This window comes from Mastomys coucha, unplaced genomic scaffold (genome assembly GCF_008632895.1).
Source record: "Mastomys coucha isolate ucsf_1 unplaced genomic scaffold, UCSF_Mcou_1 pScaffold6, whole genome shotgun sequence".
NCBI classification, from domain to species: domain Eukaryota; kingdom Metazoa; phylum Chordata; class Mammalia; order Rodentia; family Muridae; genus Mastomys; species Mastomys coucha.
The window spans coordinates 47,023,357-47,048,744 of record NW_022196912.1 but is presented as its reverse complement, the minus strand read 5'-3'; the positions used below and the strand labels follow the sequence as shown (position 1 = coordinate 47,048,744).

General features: G+C 45.5%; 1 protein-coding gene across 2 annotated transcripts in view; it reads right to left on the bottom strand.

The window, feature by feature from the left end:
* The window catches only part of Lamb1 (laminin subunit beta 1), a 66,200-nt gene that overhangs the window by 8,036 nt on the left and 32,776 nt on the right, over positions 1–25,388 (bottom strand). For both annotated transcript variants that reach the window (XM_031357365.1, XM_031357366.1), the window contains 14 exons: positions 24,101–24,236; positions 22,852–23,010; positions 21,743–21,870; positions 21,460–21,583; positions 20,467–20,671; positions 18,983–19,126; positions 18,570–18,801; positions 17,041–17,204; positions 15,761–15,985; positions 14,580–14,794; positions 13,904–14,000; positions 3,029–3,398; positions 1,290–1,474; positions 236–477 (listed from right to left, as the gene is read on the bottom strand). In XM_031357365.1, the coding sequence (XP_031213225.1) occupies positions 236–477; positions 1,290–1,474; positions 3,029–3,398; positions 13,904–14,000; positions 14,580–14,794; positions 15,761–15,985; positions 17,041–17,204; positions 18,570–18,801; positions 18,983–19,126; positions 20,467–20,671; positions 21,460–21,583; positions 21,743–21,870; positions 22,852–23,010; positions 24,101–24,236 (2,626 nt within the window). The remainder of the gene's footprint in view (positions 1–235; positions 478–1,289; positions 1,475–3,028; positions 3,399–13,903; positions 14,001–14,579; positions 14,795–15,760; positions 15,986–17,040; positions 17,205–18,569; positions 18,802–18,982; positions 19,127–20,466; positions 20,672–21,459; positions 21,584–21,742; positions 21,871–22,851; positions 23,011–24,100; positions 24,237–25,388) is intronic.

Below are 25,388 nucleotides of genomic sequence, written 5' to 3'. Positions count from 1 at the left end.
AGAGGAACAGTTGAGGCAGGAGCAGGCTGGGAAGCACATACTCTATTCCCCATGCCTTGATCGTGCCTAACCCAATGTAGCCCAGCTCCTTGAGCACTGGAGTCACCCCTTACAGGCTTACAAACAGCAATACTGGAGCAAGGCAGAAGGTCTTTGTTTTCTTTGTCTCCTCAAAAAGAAAACAAAAACAAAAACAGAAAACCCACAAATAATAAGACCAAACTCCAAGGCTCACCATCTCCGCAGCAGCAGACAGGTCTAGACTTTGCAGTTTGCCGGCCAGTTCATCCAGAAGGCGTGCCTGTTCCTCCTGCTTCTCCTTAAATTGAGACTCTCGCTCCAACATCAGATCTTCTACTCTGTCTCGGGTGAGGGCAGACTGCTCCACTGTGCTGTTGAGGTCTGTGGTGGAGGCGTTCACCCTCTTCTCTGCCTCGAGAGAGATCTGGAAATACTTGGTGATGCTATCCAAGGCACCTACGACAGAAAAATGGAATTGCCTACAGTTAACCTCCTCGTCCCTGGTTCCTCACCAAACAGTGTCCATATTTGGTATCTTTTGTCCTTGATTTATACTATAAGGCTTTAGAATTCAAGAAAAAAAAATCTGGGAAGTGGGGGAAGCAGAGTTTCCTTTTAATGAGCAGTAAATCTCTTCTGTCCCATCAGCACCTGGTCAAAATCTGGTGTGAAAGGAGAAGTCAAGCTATTGTGCACACGTTGTTTCTGTCTTTAGGCAAACATCTAAATCCAGGTGTCAGGCAGCCTGGAGATGTCCAGGTGATTATTTCTCTTTATCTGCTTGGGTCCATTCAAACAATTATTATACACATAAAGAACACAGTACATTTTGGCTGTAGGGACCTACTAAAACAAAATGAATATTGCAAAATTGTGTCATTAACATATTTCACCTTTGCTTTTGGGGGAGGGTATTATACAGCCTGCGATATTAATAAGTAAAATATTTTTGAGTAAATATTAAGTAAGCAGTAGTCTCAAATGCAAAAAGACTCGCAGAATTAACAATATTTTAGTAGTCACAAAAGCTAAAGGAAGGCCTGGGAGTTAAAGTGAGAAACACACCACATTTTAATGAAGTAGGTCTTTACTATGTCTTGTCCCCAAGTCCCATACTGGAAAACCAAGAACTTTAAGCCCCATTTGTGTCAAAGACTCAATTAGTAAAGATTTAAAACGGTTAGAACACTTTTTTTTGTTTTAGAAAGTATTAAGAGGGCAGACACAGGGTCATTTAGGTTTGAGATTTCGGCACAAAAAGTTCTCACCCTGAATATCGGAGTTTTTGATAAATTCCAGTTGTTCTGCCAGCTCTTTCACGGTCTTGTCAAGGCTCTCTGCTTCTGCCTGCAGTGCATCTAGCTCTCCAGCTGTGCTGTTACTCTGTGAAGCTGTATCAGATAATTTCACTTCTACTTGAGCCATCTTTTCTGTGACATCTTTGGTTAATTTCCTGTCAAAAGAAAAGTAAGCTTACCTAAAACTGGCCCAAACTGTCAAAGTTTTACTTGTGGGTTCTCCACTAGCACAATCTCTCACCCTCCCATCTTCAGACTAGCTCAGTTATAATCCTTTGTGTTTCAGTTTTCTTCCTACAAGAGACAACCGAAGCTAACACCTTTTCTTCAAATACTTTGAAGAAAAATACCAGTGAACCCTCAGTTCTCTGGTGTGTGTATGGGGGGCGGGGTAGGGGAGGCTGGGGGTTGGTGGGAGAGAGAGGTAGTTTAAGCCTCTGATGTAAGATGAACAAGGGCGAGTGCAGGCTACTAGCTCTCAATGTAGGCAGCTGCAAGCCCAGTAGGCCCCCAACATACATACATACATACATACAAACATACATTTAATGGTCCTTAAGTTGGGAGGATACCACAAATGACCCAACACAGAGAACAGGTACTAAAAAGGGGTATGGGATTTGGTAGAACTGAATATATGCAATGATTTTCCTGGTGATAATTTTTTCCCCAGAGTTTCACTTTTATTAATGGACTGATTCAAAAAGGCTTTCATTTCTTTTCAGATCTCAAAAATACTGCAATTAAGAATAATGTCTAGGTTGGTGGTGGTGGCACCGCCTTTAATCCCAGCACTTGGGAAGCAGAAGCAAGCCGATCTCTTGAGTTGGAGGCCAGCCTGGTCTACACAAAGCGATCCTGTCTTCAAAACAGTGAAATAAACAAACAAATAATAAAATTATCATCATCTATCTAGAGCCAGTGAGATGGCTCAGCAGTTAAAAAGCTATTTGCTGCTAAGCCTGATAATGACCTGGGTTTGATCCCCAGAAGCCACACAGTAGACGCAAAAGACTTTCACAAGTTGTCCTGTCCTCCATTAAGTGAACACCATAGCAGGCATATGCCTACCCATGTACAAATCAACAATTTTTAATATACATTTGATATTTTTACTGGATTGGGGAGCAAACCTAGAATCTGATGTACTTTCAGGGCTGTAACTGATAAAAATAAGCAGTATTAAAGAAATGAATATCCAGAGAAAGCCCAATGAGGAAGCTATTTCTGTACAGACATTTCATGATGTTATCAATGATGCCTTTCATGAGACAACAGCTGAACAGAAAAATAATTTGGGAATGAGGGTCCTATTTGTGGTGTTGGGAGTTCCCAAGTAAGTAGCAATACTTAAAATGGCGATTTTAGGTATAATTTTTCTGTAAATGGGTTATCCTTGCATTACACTGTAGGTCAATGGCAAGAGAGAGCCAGGAATCAATGTGCCACTCAAATTCAAAGCCTTACACATGACAAAGCTGAGACTCTATGGATCTTCTGCCTCAAGTCCAGTCCTGCTGCCTCAGAGCAGAGTGGAGCACTGAGCCTCACATTCTACCCTGCTCACCGAAAACACTTGATAAACAAGGGGCCCAGAGCCTGTGTAACAGACTAGAAAACCTAGCAGACCTACATACACTCCAGGAAATCTCTGCTACTCAAAAACTGAAAAGCCTTCCTGAGTGATTTTTGGGTCATTAACTACTTACTCTGCCTCCTCAAAGAGAATACCAATGTTTTTCAGTGGTTCCCCTGCTGGGCTCTGGGCCAGGATGTCTTTTATCTCATTGACTTTCTTCTCCACAGAGTCCACGGTCTCTCGGTAGGGACCAATCACACCACTGATTTTCAGAGCCTTGGCTTTCTCCAGGAATGTGTGGGTCCTGTTGGTCAGCTCACCAATGATCACATCCCAGAGAGCAAAGCACTGGTGGCAGGGTGTGCAGTCAGGGAAGACCCCCGAGTACCCTCTGGTACACTTGTCACAGCGAGGACCCTCCACGCCCTCCACACAGACACACTGGCCTGTGGACTGGTCACACTGTGGTGTCTCAATGCCCCTGGGATCACAGTCACAGGCTGGAAGGGAAACAAATGCTAGTTGACTGACAGACATTACAAGCTTCAGTGACAAAATCTGACATTTAATATCCCCAATCACTGTTAGAACCTACACGTGGCTTGCCCTAGTATGCTAACCCACTGACCCTTTCGTAAGAGTAATAGCTATTTAAAAAGGCAGTGGATAAGCCTTGCTAACCACTTACATTGTGGCAAGCATTGCATATGTATAACATGTATGTAACATTTAATCTTCATAACATCCCTGTGTCTAGGAAAAACAGTTATCACTATTTCTCTGAAGTGGAAACCAAGGTAGAGACATTCTATGACCTGTTCAGAGTCTCATAGCAAGGAAACAATTTCGTTTTCTGCATCTCCAGGGCCCACCTTGGGCCCCACCCCACCTGCTTCCAAGCCTGACTGCGTCCTTTGCCAGAAGATACATCCTAAAGGACCGGCACCTAACTAATCAAGCCCACCTGCTCACAAAACAAAGTACCTTGTGTCTAGAAAGATAAACAGAAAACCAAATCTCAGGGAAATAGGAAGAATTCAAGATCCCTGATTAAAAAGTTCCCACTACAGACAATCCACCCTGTATCTGCCACTGTGATTAAACACCCTCACAGTATGAGCAACGGACTCAGGAAAATGTCAGAAGTGAGCCCAGGGGACCTTGGAAACCACTTGGTCCTTGTTCTGTGACTGAGTCAAGGTAGTTGGTACCTTACCCAGAGGCAAATGGCAAAAGGTAAAATCCTGCCTGGCACAGGAAAACTAGCATTTCTGGCCAACAGCTGGCTGACACTGCTTATAATACATATGCTTCTCACCCTTGCTTAGAATTCTGAACCACAGGTGAGAACCACATCATCTTTCCATTAACACTTGCCTTTCCCCAGAATTTGTGGAGTTTGAACAACAAACACACATCCCTAACCTTAAGTCCATTCTGGGTAAAAGTGTGAAGGTAAGATAAGCATGTCCTCTCGTTTCCCTAGGCTCTCAGGGAAGAGGCACAGCTGTCTTAAGCCATTTTCCCACATGGTATCAAGAAAAAAAAATTAACTTGTACTCAGGAGTTCAATAACCTTTACCAAATGAGTTCCTAACGTCATGTATAAGCATTCAGGAGGCACTTCTCATCATCAGTATGAGAAACAGCCAGCTAAAGCAGCAGTGCCTCTATGACAAAGCACAAAACCCAACTTTTTCTACATCAGTAGCTATGATTTGCCACCTAAATGCTTTGTCTGGAGCATTGTCCATTGGGCCCACAGTCCTGACAGCCTCTTATCTCTAACTTAACCCACAAAGGTGTTTGCAGGCTGGGTTTGACTGACACTTGCCACACTGCTTTATACTGCTCACTTACCAGTCTATCACCTTTCACAAGGTTAAGGAACCCAGCACCACAGTTAGAACAGTTACAGGTGGAGGCTATAAACCTTGTCTTCCCCAAACCCCTTGTGTCCTACGGCAAGAAAAGGAAGCTAGGACACAGGGGGAAAAATCCTGGAAAGGAGTCAGGGTTTCCACATCTGTAAGAAGATGTACTCGTGAGAGTACCTGATGCACAGCAAGAACTTTTTTTTTTTAATTTATTTTATGTATGAGTATACTGTCACTATCTTCAGACACACCAGAGGAGGGTATCTGATTCTATTATAGATGGTTGTGAGCCACCATGTAGTTGCTGGGAATTGAACTCAGGACCTCCTGAAGAGCAGTCAGTGCTCTTAACCACTGAGCCATCTCTCTTTACTAGCTAGTTTCACAGTCACTTCCCTTGTCCCTGCTGTCCCTACGTGTTTGGTGGTCTCCTGCTCCAACGTATCTGATTACATTTCCACTGAATAAAGGCAGAGAGAGTGTGTGTTTATTTGTCTTGGTTTTATTTTGATATATTTTCCAATAATAGCTTATTCAAAAATTTAAAGTTTAGCATATTCTAGTACATTTCAGGACTGTAAAATATGTGTTCCTTGGCCTACTGATGTTTTAGAACTAAACTTTCAGGTTTCAAAAGTAAGCGAACAATCCCCAGTCACAACTTTTCTAGCAAGAACTCTTGTTCCTGTTTTTGGAAGGCAATGATTTACCAAACCAGAAGTCCCTTAAGCTGTGAATGATCTGTATACCATTTGTTCTCTATGTTCCTCAAAAAAGCATCTCATGCCTGGGGTCACTTTGTGAGTTTATCTTCCCTTTGAAGATTAAGAAGAGATTTCAGTGGAGGTGGTACAGACCTTTAATCCCAGCAGTCAGATATCTGAGTTCCAGGTCAGCCTGGGCCACATAGGTGGCGGGGGAGGTGGGGTGGGGGGAAGCAGCATATGAAAGTCACAGAGGACGGCAAAGGCCAAGCTTCAGTTTACATCATTTTCACGGTGGGATATTGTAGTGAAATGTGTAGTGACAACCCAGAGAGGGAAATCAGGTGAAGGCCTGGCCAAGTCTCTATCAGCTTTTCAAGTGAACAGGAAGCCCTCAGATAACAGTGTGGCTAAAGAGCTTGTACTGTTAAAGGTTTAAAAACAAGTTTATTTCACTTGGTAACATGCAGTTGTCTCCCAAGCTCAAAATGATCTAGAACTGTAAAACATAACACAAGAACCAAAATGACCTCATGTTTAAAGGAGCCATATGAATTATGTTTTTTGGATGGGCTGGTTACAGTGCAACTGCTACAACAGAACGTTTCACCTGGAAAAAAAGTACTTAGAGGCTTCAACTCTGAGCAGATAAAGAAGAAAATGCTTAAATTACAGTATCAAGAGCCTTCAGCACAGAGGAAGAGACCCACTGACTAGATGACTACCGCCATCACCTGGTCTACAAGAAGTCCAGCTTCTCATCAAGGATGCATATCATCTGGGAAAGACTAAGTCACAGTCCAGGCCAGGGGACTATCAGCCTAATAATAGTGTCATGGGTATTTCTCAGATGTCCAAAACTAAGTAACAAAGAGAGGAACTGCCAGAGACACCATCAAACACCACCAAATACTGGCTATATTCAAACAGCTGACATCTCAGGCTCTGGTTTCATTAAGAATTTTTATGTCTGAACAGTTGACTGACCTCCTAGTAAATGGAGTTCAACTACCTCCCATTAGAGAGAAACTGGTTGGCATGTCCCAACAGCTAGAGATGCACTTGGGACACCTCCACCCATCTATGTAGAAAGAACATGTGCTGCCTCTTTTAGGTAATGTGCTTGCTGCATAAGCACGAGGGCCCAACTTTAAGTCCCTAGCACCCACAGTAAAAAAAAGTCCAGAGCGATGGCAGAGGTGATAACTCAGCCACTGGGAGGCAGAGAAAGAAGGCAGCACCTAGAGACTGATCGTGTGCTCCAGGCCAATGAGAATTCCTGTCTCAAAAACCAAGGTGGATGGACAGCTCCTGAGAAAGGGCTATGAGGACTCCCCCTTTTCCATGCATGCACACTCGTGTCTGCCCCAAAGAGTACACAGAACTCTATGACAAACTGGACATCAGAGAGAAGGCATCCTTTTATCCAGATAGGAAGAATGACATAAAGAAATCTGAAGATGGATTTATGGAAGATGATGATGAATGAAAGATAGACTATATCACATCAACTAATCACAGGGGATCTTATCTATGATTCATCTGACCTGGCTGCTCTTTAAAACAACAACAACAACAACAACAAAAGCCTATTTGAAGGGACAAGCAGATATGGTCCTCTAAGTGGCAGACAGTGCATGAGCTTCGCACTTCAAGGTAGGATCTGCTACTGTTCAAATGACAGCTTTGTAAGTCTGACTCTTAAAATAACTCTGTCTACTGCTTGCTCTTGGGTAGTACTGGGGGATAAAACAGTTTAAGACACATTTAGAAGGACTACAGAGGCCCACAGTCTTGACTTTGGAATAATTTAAACTGTGCAGACAGCTGCTGCCTGTAGCTAATGCAGATGTGCTGACCTTGTCCATAACCAGTTAACAGCTACATCTCCTTTGACAAAGGGCTGAGTCACAAAGGAAACACAGATGCATGCCTTCACTGGAAGCAGATCCACTGCATACCCGTCATTACTGAAGAACTATGAAGAGATGCTCAACGCAGCCTGCAAAACCAGTATCGTTCTGTACCAAGAGAAGTAATGGCATCTAGCAATTTTTGCTTTCCACAGATTTTGCAAAAGATTTTAGATGACATGCTCTTTCATGTTCTCTGTTGAGTGCATTTGGAAGCTGGGAACTACTTCCGCAGCATTCTCTGCTATCACGGGGAGAAAGACTAACGTGCTGAGAATGTGCCAAAAGAACCTGTGGTGGGAGCTGCTGCCATGGCTAAGGTTTCAATGTTCTGGGAATAAAACTGAGAGAGGGGGGGGGAGAGGGGAAGAGAGAGAGAGACAGACAGACAGACAGAGACAGAGAGGAGTGTGTGTGTGTGTGTGTGTGTAAAACCCAACTGGCCACTATTAAAAAAAAACAAGCAAAAAGTATTAATCGTGTACATATTAAAAGCTAGTAAATACCATCAACAACAAAAACCCAACTCTCTTATTATTTCTAAATATATTTTTGTTCTGTCACTAAGGGTTTTTAAAAGTCCTGATTCTTAAATTGTTTGTAAATCTACAAACAATATTGCACCAACTTCAATACCTTTGAAACCCAGAGGAAACACTAGCCAACTGTGCTCACAATGGGAATTCACCCACATAGCCATTGCTTAGGCATATGAGGCTCCTGCTTCCTCACAGCCTTCACTTTCCTCTGGACCTCCTCTGCCCACTGAACAGAGTCCACTCTCACCAACTTGGCATTAAGACTTCTCACTACCTGGGGGAATAGAACCTCCTCATGACTCAAGCTTCCCATGGCATACTATGACCTGACTGGTGTTCATGCCCGCTGGCTAGGACAGTCATTTCTTCTTTTTTAATGCCAGCTGCCAACAGGAACGCCAGGCACAAGCAAGAGCAAGGGCCCTGGGTCTGGCCTCTGCTTCTCTCCTTAGAGGCATGGCTCTGGGCAAGCTACTTCCCTCTGAGCCTGAGATCTGCCAGCAGTGACGAGGAGGCTACATTCATCTGCACAGATTATTTGTTGTATCCATAAAATTAAGAATATGTGTATATCTAAAAAGTGATCAGTACTAAAAAGATACTCTGAAAATTTATGTGCCCCGTTTTCCCCAAATAACCCATTAAATGCTTTTGGTTTAGGCAGGAATGCCTTTTGAGATAAGGTCTTGGCCAGCAAGGCTAGTTTTAAACTCATGATGTAGTGAAAAATGGCCTTGAATTCTTTAGCCTCATGTCTTTACCTCCCAAGAGCTAGGATTTTAAGTATATACCATCAAGTCTCACTTACTCACTTTCCACTCTACACCTAATAAGACTGTTCACCTTTGTGTTTGGAAACTGAAATCTGATTTTGAACACAGAAATGTTGCGTGAAAAATCAGGTCATGGGTTATCTGCTGCTCCAACTTCCTACCATGGCCCAGCCCATGCTATAAGGCCAAAGGCTTGCTTGCTGAGATTTTGCATGAACATTCCTACTTCACTAAATGAATGAGTTTACTATCCAGAAGTCACATGACAGAAGGCCTGAACAGACTCCTTCCTATAAGTCGTCCACTGACCTCATTATTAAGTTTCAAATCTGGGACAAATAGCATATCAAAGTGGACCTGGCCTCCAGGTTCTCCCAGCATTCCTCAGTTCTTACCTGTTACCAGGACATGGCTGGCATACCCCACTTTCCACCAAGAACTCTCCAGCCCAAGGGCCGGGCTGCCTTCCCCCCAGAGGCTCTTCCAGACATAATCCAGCCATCTGGGTTACCTGCCCTTTTGTACCTTTGGCCTCCGGGCTGCTGCACCTGGTCTCCCTCTCTCTTCCCTTTCCTTCCTTTCCTTCCATGGCTCAGGGTCATGACCACAATGGACTCTCCCAGATGTCTCTGCCTCTGGCTATACTCTCCCTTTTATCTAAAAAGAACTTTCTCCTCTACCACACCTGGGAGCAGTCATGCGTTTTCCTTTTTCTTTTTTTCATTCACTTACGTGTGCCATAGCAACCCCCAAATATTAAAAACTGTTTTGATAGCAAGGAAATCTGAATACTTTCATCCTCTTAGATGCAGCTTACATTTTTCTGACATTCCTATCCCTTCCTCTTTTTTTTGGCCTTGGCAATAAGACTGCAGTTCTGTACCGAAAGCTGAAGGACAACGGATTCGGCCCCCATCCTGCCTCTGGTCTACATGCTTGTAAGTGGAGAGTGAAGGGTCCTCGTGTTAGGCTTTGCTGGCTGTCCTGCCTGTCCTGATTATCAAGACGGGCACAGGAGCACAAAGGAGCCATAGACAACTTATCAGGAAATGAATGCAAAGCTCACACTCTGTGGGCCACATGCTTGTTAGGCTCCAAACCTGGGACACCTACCCCTAACTGTGTTAGCACACCACCAACTCCACTGGCCTGCTCTCAGGGACCTAGCAACTGCTTATGTCATCTAGGTGTGCCAGATATATGCTGTGGATAAAAGGTGCCATCAGCTACCTCAGAGCCTCCCGCTCCTCCCCCTCTCTCTTCGCTCTCTGCTTTCCTCTTCTCTGTCTGTGCTGTCTCCGTCTCTCTCGATCTCTCTCTCTCCAGTCTGCAGGGCAATCTCCCTGGCCTCATTTTCTGAGACCAGTGAACCCACCCAAGAGCTTGTACTTTTAATTCGGCTTAAACTGGCTTATTTTGTCAAGGGGAAAAGTCTATTAATGTTATTAGGATTATACAGGACTTCTTGTTAACTGAAGTCACAATTCTCTAAAAGCTCCAATGCAGTCTTAGTTCCTAAGTCACAATGGAAATAACAGGAAAAGATGATAGGCTAGGCTCGACAGTGTACGCCTGCAACTCTAGCACTTGGGAAGTCAACACCTGGGGATACAAGGCCAGCCTGGACTACATGAATTCCCACCTCAAAAGGGCAGAGGGAGCAGGAAGGGGAGTGACTATGGAAGAAATTTCAACCCTGAGAAAAGAATGTAGGCATTCTAAAGATGAATATGTAGGCAAGGAACGCATGGCATTTCTCTTTTTTTTCTTTCCTTTTCCTTTCTTTCTTTTTTTGAGGTCTTGAGAAACGGGTCCTCCCATATGGGAGGCAGGTGTTGAGGCACAGAGTCACCCAGCCCACCACCCCGAGCCCTCACCTATACCTTGAGGTTACAGTTCTGTTTTGTAGAAAGTCATTGGCCTTTCAGGGAGCCTGTGGCCCTACAGGGGCACTGTGGCCTTCCCTCTGCCAGCTATGAATGGACAGAAAGATTCCTCCTGTGACCCCCAACCCCTGCAGGGCACGGAACAAAGCTTCAGGCTGTGACTGAACCAGCTCGTTCAGCACTGGGTATATGAGACTTTCCATCCCAGCACAGTGCTGGGCTTGTTCAGACTTGGCACAATAGGCCAAGAGCCCCACGCTGCCCGGACAATAGCAACATTCAGCCGTTTGTATGCTGGAGGCCCCAAGCATTTGTCTTTCACATAAGTACATTTCTTTCCCATAAGGAGACTACTTGGTTATGACCTAAGTCCTTCTATAAGCATACTGTTTCTTAGCAGCAGAAAGTCTATATTTGTGCCTTTCAACAAACCATTTCAACTGAAGATATATCTGGCGATTCATTACATAATTCCAGAGGAGTGTGGTCTCTAACTTCAGATGGCACTTCTTGTCCTAGCTGCCCTCTGGGGTCCTCCCATTGTCAAACATTCCAGTATAAACAGAAGCCTGAGCTATCTCCTACTCTGTAGTTGTCCCTGCCCTCAGCCTTGTTGCCACCCAGGCCACACATAGCCCCAGGGCTAGCAATGAGTCCCCTTTCCCGACCCTGCAACTTCCAGTCTTCTCTTTGGGGGCTTTGTAAAGTCTGAGCATTTTTCATAGCATCTCAACAGCATTTGGGGCCAACAGACTCTTGTTTAAATTAGGCCTTCCTGGAGGGGGGCCTATGTTCTTTAGAACATGATTTTCAGCTCCTGGATACTAAGTACTGGCAGCAACTGAGCCGTCACGGGGATAAGCTCAGTTCTCCCTTCTACAAATTTCTAAAACCCGTCTCCTTCCCCATCTAGTCTCAGAGACTGAGGAGAGACAACGTAGGCCTTAATGTTCAAGAAAGTGTGACATTTCATAGCCAAACTCCCAATGCGGACAAGCAAGTCAAGGACTTTTACCCTATACCTTAATACTTTAGGAAATAGGACTTCCCGGCCTTCGTCTGAAAGAGGCTGGAATGATGGTATGGTTTAGGAGGAAGCAAGGAAAAATAGAATCTCTACATTTAGGTCTTACCAGTCTCTAAAAACTTTTTAGTGTTGGGCCGAAGGTGTGAGAATCTAAGGGTGAAAATGTGGAAATATCTGAGATTAAACCTTTAGAAGCAAACTCTATATGCATTATATTGAAAACTATGTATGTTTAAGATGCGTGTATCAATGCAGAATTAGAGAACCAGAAAATGGATACCATACTGAACGAGAGGTGCATGTGGTGTGGGGCAGAAGAGCCAGGACTCTCTTCTCCTAATGTGGAGGCTCTGCGTGAAATCAAATCAGGCAGCTGGCCCCATAAACCCACTCTCTGCCATGGATCAGTCCATTCGCCTGCCTTCCTGCTACACTGCAGCCACTGGGACCACCCCAGCATAATGATCTTTGTAGTTTCTTCATGAGTCTGGTTATCTTGAAGAGGAAAAGGAAATACAGAGGGAAGAGCAGGCAGAGCAGGTATATCCAGTGACAAGTTAGAGTGACTGGTCCTACAACTTTCAGGCCCTTCCAATGGAAGTGGAAAGTCGAACCTTACTAGGAAACCACATCTGGATTAGAGAACTATCACTGGAAATGCACTTACTGATGGGTGTACTAAACATCATCCCTGTGTGAAACAGACCGTGACCTAAGATGTCTGCAAGCCTCACTGAAAAACTCAGAGCAGAAGCAATGTGTTCAGGTCCCAGCCACTTTTCCCTCTCCTGCTGCTAAGGCTCCAGCTTCTGTCAGATACTGAATCAGTTAGCGACAAACTGGAGACCTCATATTTCTTGTTATTGTATCCAAGAGAGGAAAAGGCTATTCTTTTATATTTTGAGTTAAACAAGGACCTACAAGAAAAACATACCGAGGAGCATGTAAGAAACCATAGGAAATATTTACAAAAAGATATGCTTAAAAATAGGGAAGAAAAGGGAGGAAATGGATGGGAGATTATTTAAGCAGCTTATAAAATCAATTGCCTGGTGAAAGCGATGGTAACAGTATAAAAATTAAGCAATCCTATGACTCATGGGGTTTAGTGGTTGGGCTGTCTGTCTGTTTTTGCTTTTTGAGACAGGTTCTTGCTATGTTGACCAGCCTGCCCTAAAACATAGGCTTTTCCTGCTTCAGACTCCTAAGGGTTAGCATTTACAGGTAAGCCACCGCACCCGGCAGAGATATTATGACAAAGTCCCCTTTCTTTCAGCCTAAGTGAGAATCTGGGTGTAAATCACATTGAAAAGAAAGACCTGGGGGCTGGAGAGATGGCTCACTGATTAAGAACGCTGACCTTTTCTGAAGGTCCTGAGTTCAAATCCTAGCAACCAGATGGGGGCTCACAACCATCCATAACACCCTCTTCTGGTGTGTCTGAAGGCAGCTACAGTGTACTTAGATATAATAATAGATAAACCTTAAAAAAAAAAAAGCCGGACAGTGATGGTGCACGCCTTTAATCCCAGCACTTGGGAGGCAGAGGCAGGCAGATTTCTGAGTTCGAGGCCAGCCTGGTCTACAGAGTGAGTTCCAGGACAGCAAGGGCTACACAGAGAAACCCTGTCTTGAAAAAGAAAGAGAGAAAGAAAGAAAGAAAGGAAGAAAGAAAGAAAGAAAGAAAGAAAGAGAGAAGGAAAGAAAGAAGGAAAGAAAAAAAGTCTTGGAACCCCAACTATATCCTCTTAACTCAAGGCTCTGTGTCACCCTTCCTCATCACCCCGTCAAAGTCTCACTGGTGTGAACACTGTATTAGCACCCTGTTGCCAGAGTCTGCCTGAGTTGTGTAATTGGCTGATCTTACTCGAGGAACCATATCTGTACATGTATGATCAAGGCAGCCTGCCCACAGTACATCATTCAGAGAAAGAAACAAATCAATTGGCTGGCATGGCTCATATAGCTCCACTTTGCTGACAATCACTTTTAAAAGTGTCTGTGTATCCTACAGAATGTGCACATGTCCCTGCCTGTTTGTGTACCTAGACAAATGCCTCTTTGGTGTGGGGCTGAATGAGCACATCTTCTGTTTAGTAGACACATTTATCCACAAGGCTAGATTAGAAATTCTGACCGCCCCCCTCACCACCACCAAAAAAAAAAAAAGAGCACAAATGTGATGTCATCTTGACTACTCTTTATAGAACTTAACCAAAGCCCCTATGGACCTAAGACCCATCCCACTAAAACATTAGTATGCGGCTAATGCTTTAGCCCCCTCACCTCGGCATTCCACATCGGGGTCTCCCCAGAAGAGCTCCTGGCACTCGCTGCAGGTTCGGCCTCCAAAGCCCGGCATACACTGGCACTGCCCTGTAAACTGTAGTCCAAATACAGACTTATCAGGAGGTCTCAGTGGAGAAGCCAGTTGTAACTTGCCCCAACCCAATTACATGACAGAAGTGGGCCCTGGACACTTGTAGTGTAGATGGGAGAGGACCCCACACTTCTAGCTGTTCTCTTACCAGGGGCTTGGTAGAGTCTCTAGCACAGTAGGATCTCAGCACCCTCACTTTTAGTTTCATAGATTGACATCAATCCTAGGCCACCCCTGGCTTATCTTACTCTGGGCGAGTGTCACTTTTAGCCTAGGTCAGCAATCCTGAGATTGGCTATGTAGTTTCTTTCAAGCTGAGCGACTATAAGAACTATTTGCTTTGGGGGCCAGAAAAAGGGAAAGAAATGACATTTGAGTCTGCACCCATGGCTGGACGCTGTACTGAAATGCTATGAATGGGTTAAGTGAGGACTCTGCACAATAGCATTGCCTCAGCCAGGAAGAACGAGCAGGGACTAAAAGCCAGTCTACACTCTGGCCTTCCTCCAAATGGGGCAGAGTCACCTGATGGGCTAGCTGTCTCTGAGCCACTCAGAGCATCCTCTGGCCACAGCTCCTCACCTCATTGCAGGATGGCCCAAAGGAGTGTGCAGCATTGCAGTTACAGGGCCCACAGCCAGTCCCGCTAGCCAGCTGCCAGGTGTTGGGCGCACACCGGTCACAGTTCTGCCCGATCACATTGGGAAGACACGAGCACTGACCAGTGGCTTTGTCACAATGGCAGTCAGAGCCATTACAATGCTCCTTCACGGTGCCCAGGTAATTGCAGACACACTCTGAAATAGAACAGCACGATCAAACTCATTCACATCTGGTCACACGCATGGATACACAGCACACAGAGGTTAGCTCCTCTCCAGATCTTGAAGTTGACATACAAGAAAAAAAAATACTAAACTTCCTTTAGAAGTTCTCATGATACACACCGTGCACCTGACGCTTCCCAGGCAGGTGACAACGGTCACACATGCTACAGCCTACTTTGCTTGCTTGTGTGTTTTCATGACACACAGACTCAAGTGGGAGTCATTCCAAAGTATAAAAATTTAACTGGAAATTATAAAACCACACTGGTAGAAATTGAGACACCCAGTGATTTCAAACTCCTAGCAGGAAGCAGCCATGGCATTATGTCAGAAGCAGGAGCTAGAAACCCTATCAGCTAAAAAGACTTTAAGGAATCCAGTCCTGCGAGTCACCAACATTCCACACGTTTATAAATAAAAACAGAGGCCTGTGGGCTTTGCAGCCAGAAAGCCCGGCTGATCTCCTGATAAGATAGAGCTAATAAGGTCTGAAAGAAAGCTGTTACCGCAGTTACTTCTGTCTCTGCCTGAGGAGAGAGTCTGGATTCCACCAATGACATCAATCAGAAAGGAGCAAGCCACCCACAGTGGGAATTCAGGTCTCTAAGATCCCACCCAGTCGGCAAGCTTGTGGGAAGAACACAGCGCCATGCACTCTACTGCCTGGCATTTATCTTGATGACAGCCACAATTTCCCCTGGCACAGAGCCACATCTTGAGACATGTCTTGCTCAAAGAATGAGGATTTAGAGATTTAAAAAAAAAAATTCAGTCTCATCTTTCATCTGTTGACTGTGAAATTTTGTCTCACTGAACAAGCGTTTCTCCCTGTGAAATAAGTACTCCAACAACAAAACCCTGATAAGGAGAGGAGGGGGTGGGGGGTGGAGGGTGAGACTCGCTGTAGTGTGCCTGCTAAATGAATACGCGTCTTACTTCTACAGTCTTGTTGAAGAGCATCACCGTAGTACCCATGCTGGCAGAGCTGGCAATGGTCCCCTTCCGTGTGGTACAGGCACTTGAGGCATCTTCCGGTCTCCTTGTCACAGGCTTCTGGATCCGTAGTGTCAATGTTGTGGTGACACTGACACGGCTGACATGAACCCCCAAAGTCTGAGGGATTGCCAAAAAATCCAGAGGCACAGCGATCACATCTGGAGCCTATGAGAAGATAAAATCAAGCAAAGTGTTTCAGGTCACCCTGTCTAAAAGCCTGCTCACTAGTCCACTGCATTCCAGTCCCGGGCAATCAAGTAATGATTCATTACTTTCACTCCATAATTTAGCAAGTCCAGTGCCTGTGATCTCAACGAGGAGGAGCAGCTTCTTGCTATGAGGGAAAAGTATTCTGTGCTCCCCGACACTGCTACACAGCCTTAGAGGCTCCAGCCCAACAGGTAGAAGAGCCTTAGCTTCTAGTCATATTGGGTGGAGTAGGCCAGGAGCTAAACAAAGACGGGACCATGTAAGTGTAGTTCTGTGTTAAAATCCTAACCCAAGCATTGTCCTTAGAGACAAAGGGAAGAATTGGCGATTCTTTGTGAACGGCCAGGCAAATGAGCTCCTTAGGGATGAGCCAGTTTCCTAAGAAACCCTAATAATCACATACATACATACATACATACATGCATGCATACATACATACATACATACATGCATGAAGTATTTCTTGGGCTGTGCATAAGCCTATCTAGCAGTTGATCAGTGGCTTCATGGCTAGAATAAAGGAGCCCCCCCACACACACACAAATGGCTGAGATCACTGAATGTTAGCAGATAACTGGATATACATGGTAGGACATGTTTAGCTATGACCCTTCCTGTTCTTGGCAATTCTCCATATGATCTTTTCTTTAGCCTACCATGGGGCCACCTCGTAGCTTCCAGACACTTGCTAGAGGTCAGGTTATAAGAAGAAAAATTTAAAAAGGAAATTAATTTTACTTGTATTTAAAAGTGAGAAATTATTCTTGAGGGCAGTCATGGGTTCAAATGCTGGCAATCCTGATGCTTTAACTCCATTATCTTCCACATCCAAGGACAAACTGCCCCCATGTGCTACTAGGTAAAGGGCAGGATCGTCCTGAGTCCCTTAAGTTTTAATGAATGACTGTAAATGTGAATTTAACTGGTTTGCTCTTCATCTTTTTCTCACTATCAATGATCTCAAAGACACATCTTCCCCTGACTCTTTGCTTCTTAAGTGCATGACTTACCAATGTATCCAGGATCGCACACACATGCAAGTTGGAGAGTGACAGGGTCTTGATAACAGCTCCTGGCAAACTGGCGCCCACTGTCAGGACCATCAGGACAAGGGCAAGGGCGACAGTGGTCTCCTGACCCAATGACGGGATCACCATAGTAACCAGCCAGGCACCTGCCATGGGTGTAGGACACAATGAGTCACGACCCGGTCATAAGAAAAGGCTTAGAAACTGTTCTCTATGATTCTTCATGAACAACAACCATTCTCAAACTTCAGTTAGACTCTCACGGAAGACTTTGTTTCAATAATTGCAGGGTTCCTCTACCAAGTATTTTGATTAGCAAGGTTCCTGGTGTTGATGTTGGCTGACGTGGGAAGTACTGGCACCCCTGAATTAGTGCGATGTTCTCCTTTACGAACTGTTCCTCAGAGAAGTAATTTTCCAGGTGGACCTCACTGCCCCACGGCCTGCCTACCTGCCCTGGACATTTGACTTTACATTCTCTCTGCCTTAAGGAAATCAGTTTCTGTTTACATGGCTTATTCTTCTTAGCCAGTTTATGAATATGAGGAATGGGGGCAGTTGAGGAGATACACTATGTTAGCAAGCTCATGGCCGAGCATTAAAGCCATCCTGATTGCTAGCTTTTACCCAGTGAAGCTGATGGGGTGCTCTCTACAGTTGTGACTCTGAGTTCCAAATCTGGGCAGGAAAGAGGGGCTGTTAGGAGCTTTCGAATATATCACATCCAGTATTTTGGGGGTGGGGTATTTATTTATTTATTTAATTTTGGGCAGGTAATGACTCTTACTGCATAAAGCAGGTCCTCTTTTTCTTAGTCTGTAATGAACAGCGTCAGGCAGCATACACTTGCACACTTTACAAATGGACTGAGAGAAACTGCTCGCATCCCTGAAGGCACACCCCATGCTCTTAAAATCTACCTAGGGTGGTGTTTGGTATCCATGGTGATGATTAAATTAACATTTGCCAACAAGAGAACAGCTTTACTTTGCACATCTTATGTCTCCAGGAAACTGGGTGCATACAGTGTTTTCAATAACAAAGCCATGTAAAGTGACTAGTCCAACTTGGAGGATGTTTCTGCTTTGACCCAAAGTAGACAAGAAGATTTCTCAACTCTCATCCAAGCCAGAAAGTACCAGTGTGGGGTTTTCCTCAGTCCAAGGCTGGATTGCAGGGCAGTTCCCAAAGGGCAGACTGTAGGTGCCTATGCTTACAAACCAGGTGTAAGCCACACATGTACTGGATAAATGACTAAGCTTTTAGAAAACGCTGGGGTAGTCAAAAATGAAAGAGCTCTTTAGAGCCTGCAGGAGATGAATTCTGTGGTTTGTCCAGGATAATGTTTACTTAGCCAAAGATGATATCATTCTCTTTCTTTTTTCTTTCTGAAACAAGGCCCTATTATGTAGCCCAGGATAGCCTCAAACTCCCACTCCTCTTGCCTCTGCCCCACAAGTCACCATGCCTACTCTATTATCTTCACTTTTCACAAGGTGGTGCCCACGTACCTTTCGCAGTTGTGGCCTGTGGTATAGTCCTGACAGCTCAGACACTGCCCTGTCACTGTGTCGCAGTCTTCAGCATGACCATTACACTGGCAGGGCTGGCAGCTGGGAAAGCCCCAATACCCAGGGAGACATCGGTCACACTGCCGAGCATATATGCCCTGGAAACAGTGGCACTGGCCAGTGATGGCGTCACAGAAGGCGCTGACAGAACCTTGAAGATGGCAGTCACAAGCTGCCGACAAAGCAAACAAAAACTCATTAGCCAGACAGATGCGCCTTCACGTGGGTTCAGCCCCACAGACAGTGCCCTGGGGCTCATGCCATCAGGTTCAGAGCAGAGTCTGCTTTTGAAAGCTGGGGAATCCCCTGGGACCAGCACAGGAATTCATTACACAGTCTCTGATAACACCTACGTTTGCATCCGTTGGGGCCGAAGCCGAAGGTGCCTGGTGCACACCTGTTGCAGGTTCTTCCAACCACGTTAGGGCGGCACTGACACTGGCCACCGTTGGGGTCACACACAGAACTCAGAGAACCTTGAGGGTCACATTCACAAGCTGCAGGGAAGACAGCAGTCAGGCTGACAGAAGGAACAGGACATCGCATCTCCTGGCAACTGGCCCCGTCTCCCTCAGCGCTCCCTGACCCCTCTCCTACTCAGGCTCCAAAAGAGACAGTTTGAAAACACATCACCCCCTGTGCTGACTGGGAGGGAACAAACCAGCTGCCCTGGAAGATCAAAGAGGCTTTCTAGGCAGGAAGTCATTACAGTTTTCTCCCCTTAGCTCCAGAGCTCCAATCTCTGAGATATTAAACCCCTGTGACCTTTGAAGCCGGTCTGATCTTTCATAGAGAAAAGTAAGTAACTTTCTGTTAGCTGATGCTTTTCTGACTCAGTTCCCCATTCCCATTGCCTACAGACAGGCTACATCCTCAGATCGTGTGTCTAGTTACCTCTTGCTGGCATTTAGTCTAGGCTCTGCCCCACAGTTACCTGGCAACAGCAAGGTGTGCCTGACTCACTGTAAAAGGGGATGCTCACTCCCTCCTCTCTTGCTCTTGCTCTGTCCTCTTGCCCCTTCCCCCTCTCTCCATTCCCCTCCTCCTCTACTATCTTTCTCTCTCTTGCCTTTCTCTGTCTCTACTGCCTCACCTCAACTCCCCTCCCCATGCCCTGAATAAACTCTATTCTATACTATATATACCATCATGTAGCTGGTCCCTCAGTGGGAAGGGATGCCTCAACATGGACCCAGAGGCATCCTCTTCCCCTACACCTCCCCGCACCTACACCAAACATATTCCTTCCCTCTTATCTTTTTATAAAACATAACACCTCTCCTGTGTACATTTAAGATTTATTTTTAATTACGTGCATGTTTGTATGGCTAAGAACACCATGAGCTCAGGGGCCACAGGGGTAGAGCTGCTGGATCCCTGGGAAATGAAATTATGAGTGACTGTAGGTTATGCCATGTGGGAACTGAACTTGGGACCTCTGCAAGAGCAGTGTGTAGAAACCATGTCACTTTACCCATTTTGTGAATGTCGTTAATGCAGATTCCATGTTATTTTATTTTTCAACACAAGGTTCCATCCGCTATAAAGTCCTTGTTATAAAGGAACTTGTTATGCAGACCAGGCCAGCCTCAAACTCACAGATCTGCCTGCCTCTATCACTTGAGTACTGGGATTAAAAGTGTTCAACTACCACCCCAGGCCAACTAAAACATTCATAATAATAAAGACAAACTCAGGTTAAGATCCCCATGTCGCTCATGCTGCCTCCCAGGGAAGTATAGGTGTATACCCCACTGGACCACCTGGTGCCAGAAACACTGGCTCTGTAACTGTACACTCTAACTGTAGCCTCCGCAGTTGCTCAAGCAACACCTACCAAGGCCCGTCTGGTGAATCAAGGCAGAAATGCTGAAGATGATGTTTCTGCAGACGTCCGTCATAGGTGTTTTTACCACACTACGGCTGTTCTCCAAACACCTGTAGCGCTGGAAGGTTTCCCAGGCACTATTGGTGACCTCCCCATCTCCTGAGCCTCCAACAGTGAAGATGTCCAGCGATTTACAGTAGGGCATGAGAACAAGCTATGAGCGAATGAGAATAACGCGATGACCCTATGGATGTGCCCACATTATCAACCACGGCAAGTCATCATGCCAAACCCATACAGCCTTCTGCGGGGAGAGAAGCTAATGACACTGATGACTTAAGGTAAAGAACCCTCCCAGTCATAAATATTCTAGCCAGAAAATATTGAGACAGACTTCACACTGCCTGCTAGGATTTGAAACAACTATTGTTGAAGTGGGTCACAGATTTGTGGGGAAGCAGTTTGAACATAACCTTCCCAGAAAGGTAGAACCCTACTGTAAGTGTTATAGCTCTGAGAGGGAAAGGCTGCCCAGTGGAAGCTTTTCCCAGCTCTGAAGGAAAGGTTTCTCTGATAGAGGAATTACCATTCTAAAGGAAAAGGTACCCTGGCAGCTGGGAGCCCAAGTCATTCTGCAGAACATACCTCATTCAAGTGGCGCCTCTGCTACGGGGAAGAACAGCAGGTAACTGGGCAGGAGACAGGCTTATATGGGGTTTTGGAGGGAAGAGTTTCCCAGGGTAGAGATTTCTAGGGTGAGGGTTGGTAGGATTTTACACTCAGGAATTGGTAGGTTTTCATATTCAAAGACTTGTAGGGTTTGGTCAGGGATTTTCACTAGGAAATGGGATCAGAGCTTTCACCCTATACACAAAGAGGCTCTAGAGGCAGGAAGGTCCCTCTCTGCCTCACTGCCCAGCCCTGTCCTTCCACACAACACTTGGGTGACAGCCGGGCACTTTCTACGAGGCTCTCAGATTTGGACAGGAGCCTGGTACTCACTGAGTCAATGAGTGTGTACGGGCTCTCCACATCACTGCCCGACGCAGCATACTGGGGCAGCTCCAACCTCACCGTGTAGTTCATGCCCTTCTCAAAGCACACAGGGCGAGGGAGGACAACGTATCTGCCCCCGGACAAGAGAGAAACACAAGAAGAAGAAAAAAAAAAAAAACACCGTCTAAGCTTCCAATAATAGCAAAAGGGAGAAAAACAAGAGCTTATGGTGATCGTCCAACAGGCGGCCTTCCATAGCCAGTGACTCAGTCTGTAAGACCCCACTGACCTTGAACCCGGTGACAAGGACACCACCTGGTTGTCATCATCAGGAACAGTGTTACCACATCGGCTGCTGGTTGGAATCTTCCCCGGCCGCTGTACCGTGATGACAGCTTTCTCCCAGTGGTCCGGCAGCTAGAGCAAGAAACACAAATCAAAAGGAGTGCCTGTGCTAGCCCACTGAGGCCAGTCCGGCTAGGAAGGCCTCCTGACATTCACTAAGTTTCATTAGAAACCAGACAGTTGGCACTCTGTCCCTAACACTTCCTCTGTTACGACACAGCTGCAGCCCTGACAACTGCTTCCTCCCAATGCAGCTCATATAAGGACAGCCTTCTGCTCAGTACAGTTGGAAGCCTTTCTGATCATGGTCCTTTCTCCAAGAGCAGCTCTGACCATTTCCTTTATCTAGCAGTAAGATTCCCTTTCTTCCCTTTTGGATCAATTGATCAAAACTCTACTTAGGTGCTGTGTGCTTCGTACACATCTCTAATCCCACCCAGCACTCAAGAGAATGAATGAGGCAGGATTTGAGCTCACGGTTAGCCTCAGGTACAAAACAAGACCCCATCTCTAAAGAAAAACACAAAACTAAACAAAAACCAGTTAACGAAAACTCCCACTCATCATAATAGGCCTAGATCTGGGAATTCCCACTCCTTCTGGGTCTTTGGGAAATATTCTAGAAGCTCTGGCTCAGTGCCCTGTACATGACTCTCCCAGTACCACTTTTTTTCCGGTTATAATGTCACCTTTGGCCTTTTACTACACTAGGGGGAACAGTCATTGGGCAGTCGGGTCTCAGGGGGAGGAAAGCTTTTTTTTTTAATTAATTTTTTTTATTAGATATTTTATTTACGGAGGAAAGCTTTTGATACACCATCATTACCTCCTTAACTCAGCCAGGTTAAGGGCCTAACAGGAAACTGCTGAGTGAGAAACTGGATTCAAAACGTTACACGGAGGAGGTTAGAAAAAACAGTGGCTGGTATCTATTTCAATGCAAACTCGTCTCCACAGAATGTTCTAGTAGCTATTAGGAGTGATGTTTTCCTAGTAAGAATCCCCTAAGTCTCCCCAGATCCCACCATGACGTATACTGATGGCCCTCTTCACCTGTGGCTCATAGCGAATTAGGATTTCATACTCCATGGAATATGGTATGTTGTCAATGAAAAACTCCAAATAAGCCCCCTCAGGCACTCGGACGAAGCCAGGTCCTGTCCAGGAAGGAATGCGGTCCTGAATGTACTGCCTTTCCACCACCACGACTCCCTGGGGGGACAAGAGGACACTAGTTATTCTTTGTATGAAATGGAATTCATCTACACTTCACAGCCAAAGAAGTCCAAAGATTCAAAACCTTGCCTACTTTCTGTCTCCTAGCCACAAATTCCCTGAAGATGGTAAGTCTTTAGGCTTATTATTCTATCTTCTCACAATAAACAGGTAATTGGTTTGCTTTTACTTTTGCTGTTGGAGTCATCCCAGAACACTAGAGATAGAAGGCCAAAGTATGGGATGTGCCTTCCATGACATACCAGTGGATAGACAAGGGGAAAACCGCATCAGCTTCTGAGCATGTCTGGAAGTGGTAAGATACTCCAGTATCTAGTGCAGCATCCTGGGCAGTCCCTTCTCTCTCAAGAGGAAGCTCTTGCCAAGTACACAAAAGCAGTGTGATATGCTGGTGAGTCCTCCCTAATGATGAGTCTACTCTGGTAGAGTGCCCACAGTTATTACATAGAACCGGTGTCTGGTTATCTCCAAAGATGGCCACCACCAAGCCCTTAGTGAGGAGTTTTCCTCACCAAGAGGCACTACCTGTGAACAAGCCTAGGGACTTGGAACTACAGAGAGTGTCAGGGGAGGGCAGTCTAGGACTTAAAGAGTTCTGGCAGTTTCTTTCTTCCTTACTGCAAATCAGAAGCCATGCTGTGAAAAGGACCAAGTCAACACGTCATGTGGGAGAAAATCTCAACACCAGCTGTACAGCCAGTTAAGCTGAAGAGCCAGTTAAGCTGAAGAGCCAGATGTACATTAACATCAGTAAAGCTTGGGGTGGTAAGCAGAGGATGCCTGAGCCTATAAGATGTCAGATCTACGGTAACTCTGGAGCACAAAGAGAAGAAGAGAAATTTCTTATTCTTGTAGACACACTAACCAAAAGATGACTCTCCAAAGTCTACTTGTGAGTCCCATATCAACCCAGATTTCAATTACCACAGCATATCCTCACCCTTATTTTGTGCGGTCAAGATCTAAAAGAATACTTAAGTGACATCTTTATGAAGCATGTGCATCCTGTAACGATGCCCCCTACAAAGTGCTGCTCCACCAAGCTGCTGAAAGCCCCCCTACTTACGGGCCCCAGATTGGCTTCCTCGGCTTCATAGATGTAGTGGTCCAGGGTGGTGAAGTAGTAACCGGACTCGACCTCGTTACATTGCCGCCCAATCATGTGGGGCAAGCAGGAGCACTGGCCGGAGTCCTCGGAGCAGCTGAGGAGGAGGTAACGGCTCATCAGGGCTTGTGGTAGGCACAGACAAACCCACTGCAAGTTCTATGTTCATTATTAGGATTGTTGTGGGCCAATATTTTCATATTTCATTCAAACAATAAGGTATATGGGGGAAATAATACCTGTACATGAATCCCAGAGTTCCCTAAACACATGATCTTGAATGTTCTCTGGCCTGGATTTTCACTTTCTTCCCCTAGGCTCCAGATATACCACATCAACACTTTCTGCAGACAGTACAAAGCTGTTTCCTTTGAAATCTTAAACACTGGGGGTTTTTGTTGTTGTTGTTGGTTTTTGTTCCTTTATTTTATATTATGCATATGGCTGTTTTGCCTGCACGTATGTTCGAACCTCATGCATTCTCGATACTGGAGAAGGCCAGCAAAGAGCGTTGGATTCCCTGAGACTGCAGTCTAGACAGCTGCGAGCTGCCCCGTGGATGCTGGGATTTGAACCCAGTTCCTCTTGAAGAGCAGTCAGTGCTCTTAACCACCGAGCTATCTCTTTAAGCCCATCTTTGCTTTTAATTATAACTCCTTTTGTGACCTCGGATCTAAACACCCAACTCCCTGATGGCCATCTTTGACTCAGCTGTCTCAGAGTTTCCTCAGAACAATGGATCCAAAGAGGTTTCCCCTCCCCTCTGTCTTCTCCACTGGGCTGATGACATCCTACCCCACACTGAGTCACCAAAAACCAACTTCTGTGTTCTTCCCATCCTGGGCATGCTATGTTCTCTCAGTCTGCAAAGGCCGGTTTTCTTTTTTTTTCTTTTTTCTTTTTTTTCGAGACAGGGTTTCTCTGTGTAGCCCTGGCTGCCCTGGAACTCACTCTGTAGACCAGGCTTGCCTTGAACTCAGAAATCCACCTGCCTCTGCCTCCCAAGTGCTGGGATTAAAGGCATGTGCCACCACTGCCCAGCCAAAGGCCAGTTTTCTAATTGGTATCCTTGTCAAGTATGGAACCTCAATACAACTCCTCCACATGTCTGCCCCTCACTGCCTTTCTAGGAGACACCAACGATGTCATTTCCTGACACAAATGTGTAACTGCAGGTGGGTTACACCTTCAGGTAACCTGATGTCAGCCTGATGTTTCCCCAAACCTCACCAACCAAGCTGCAGGGCTT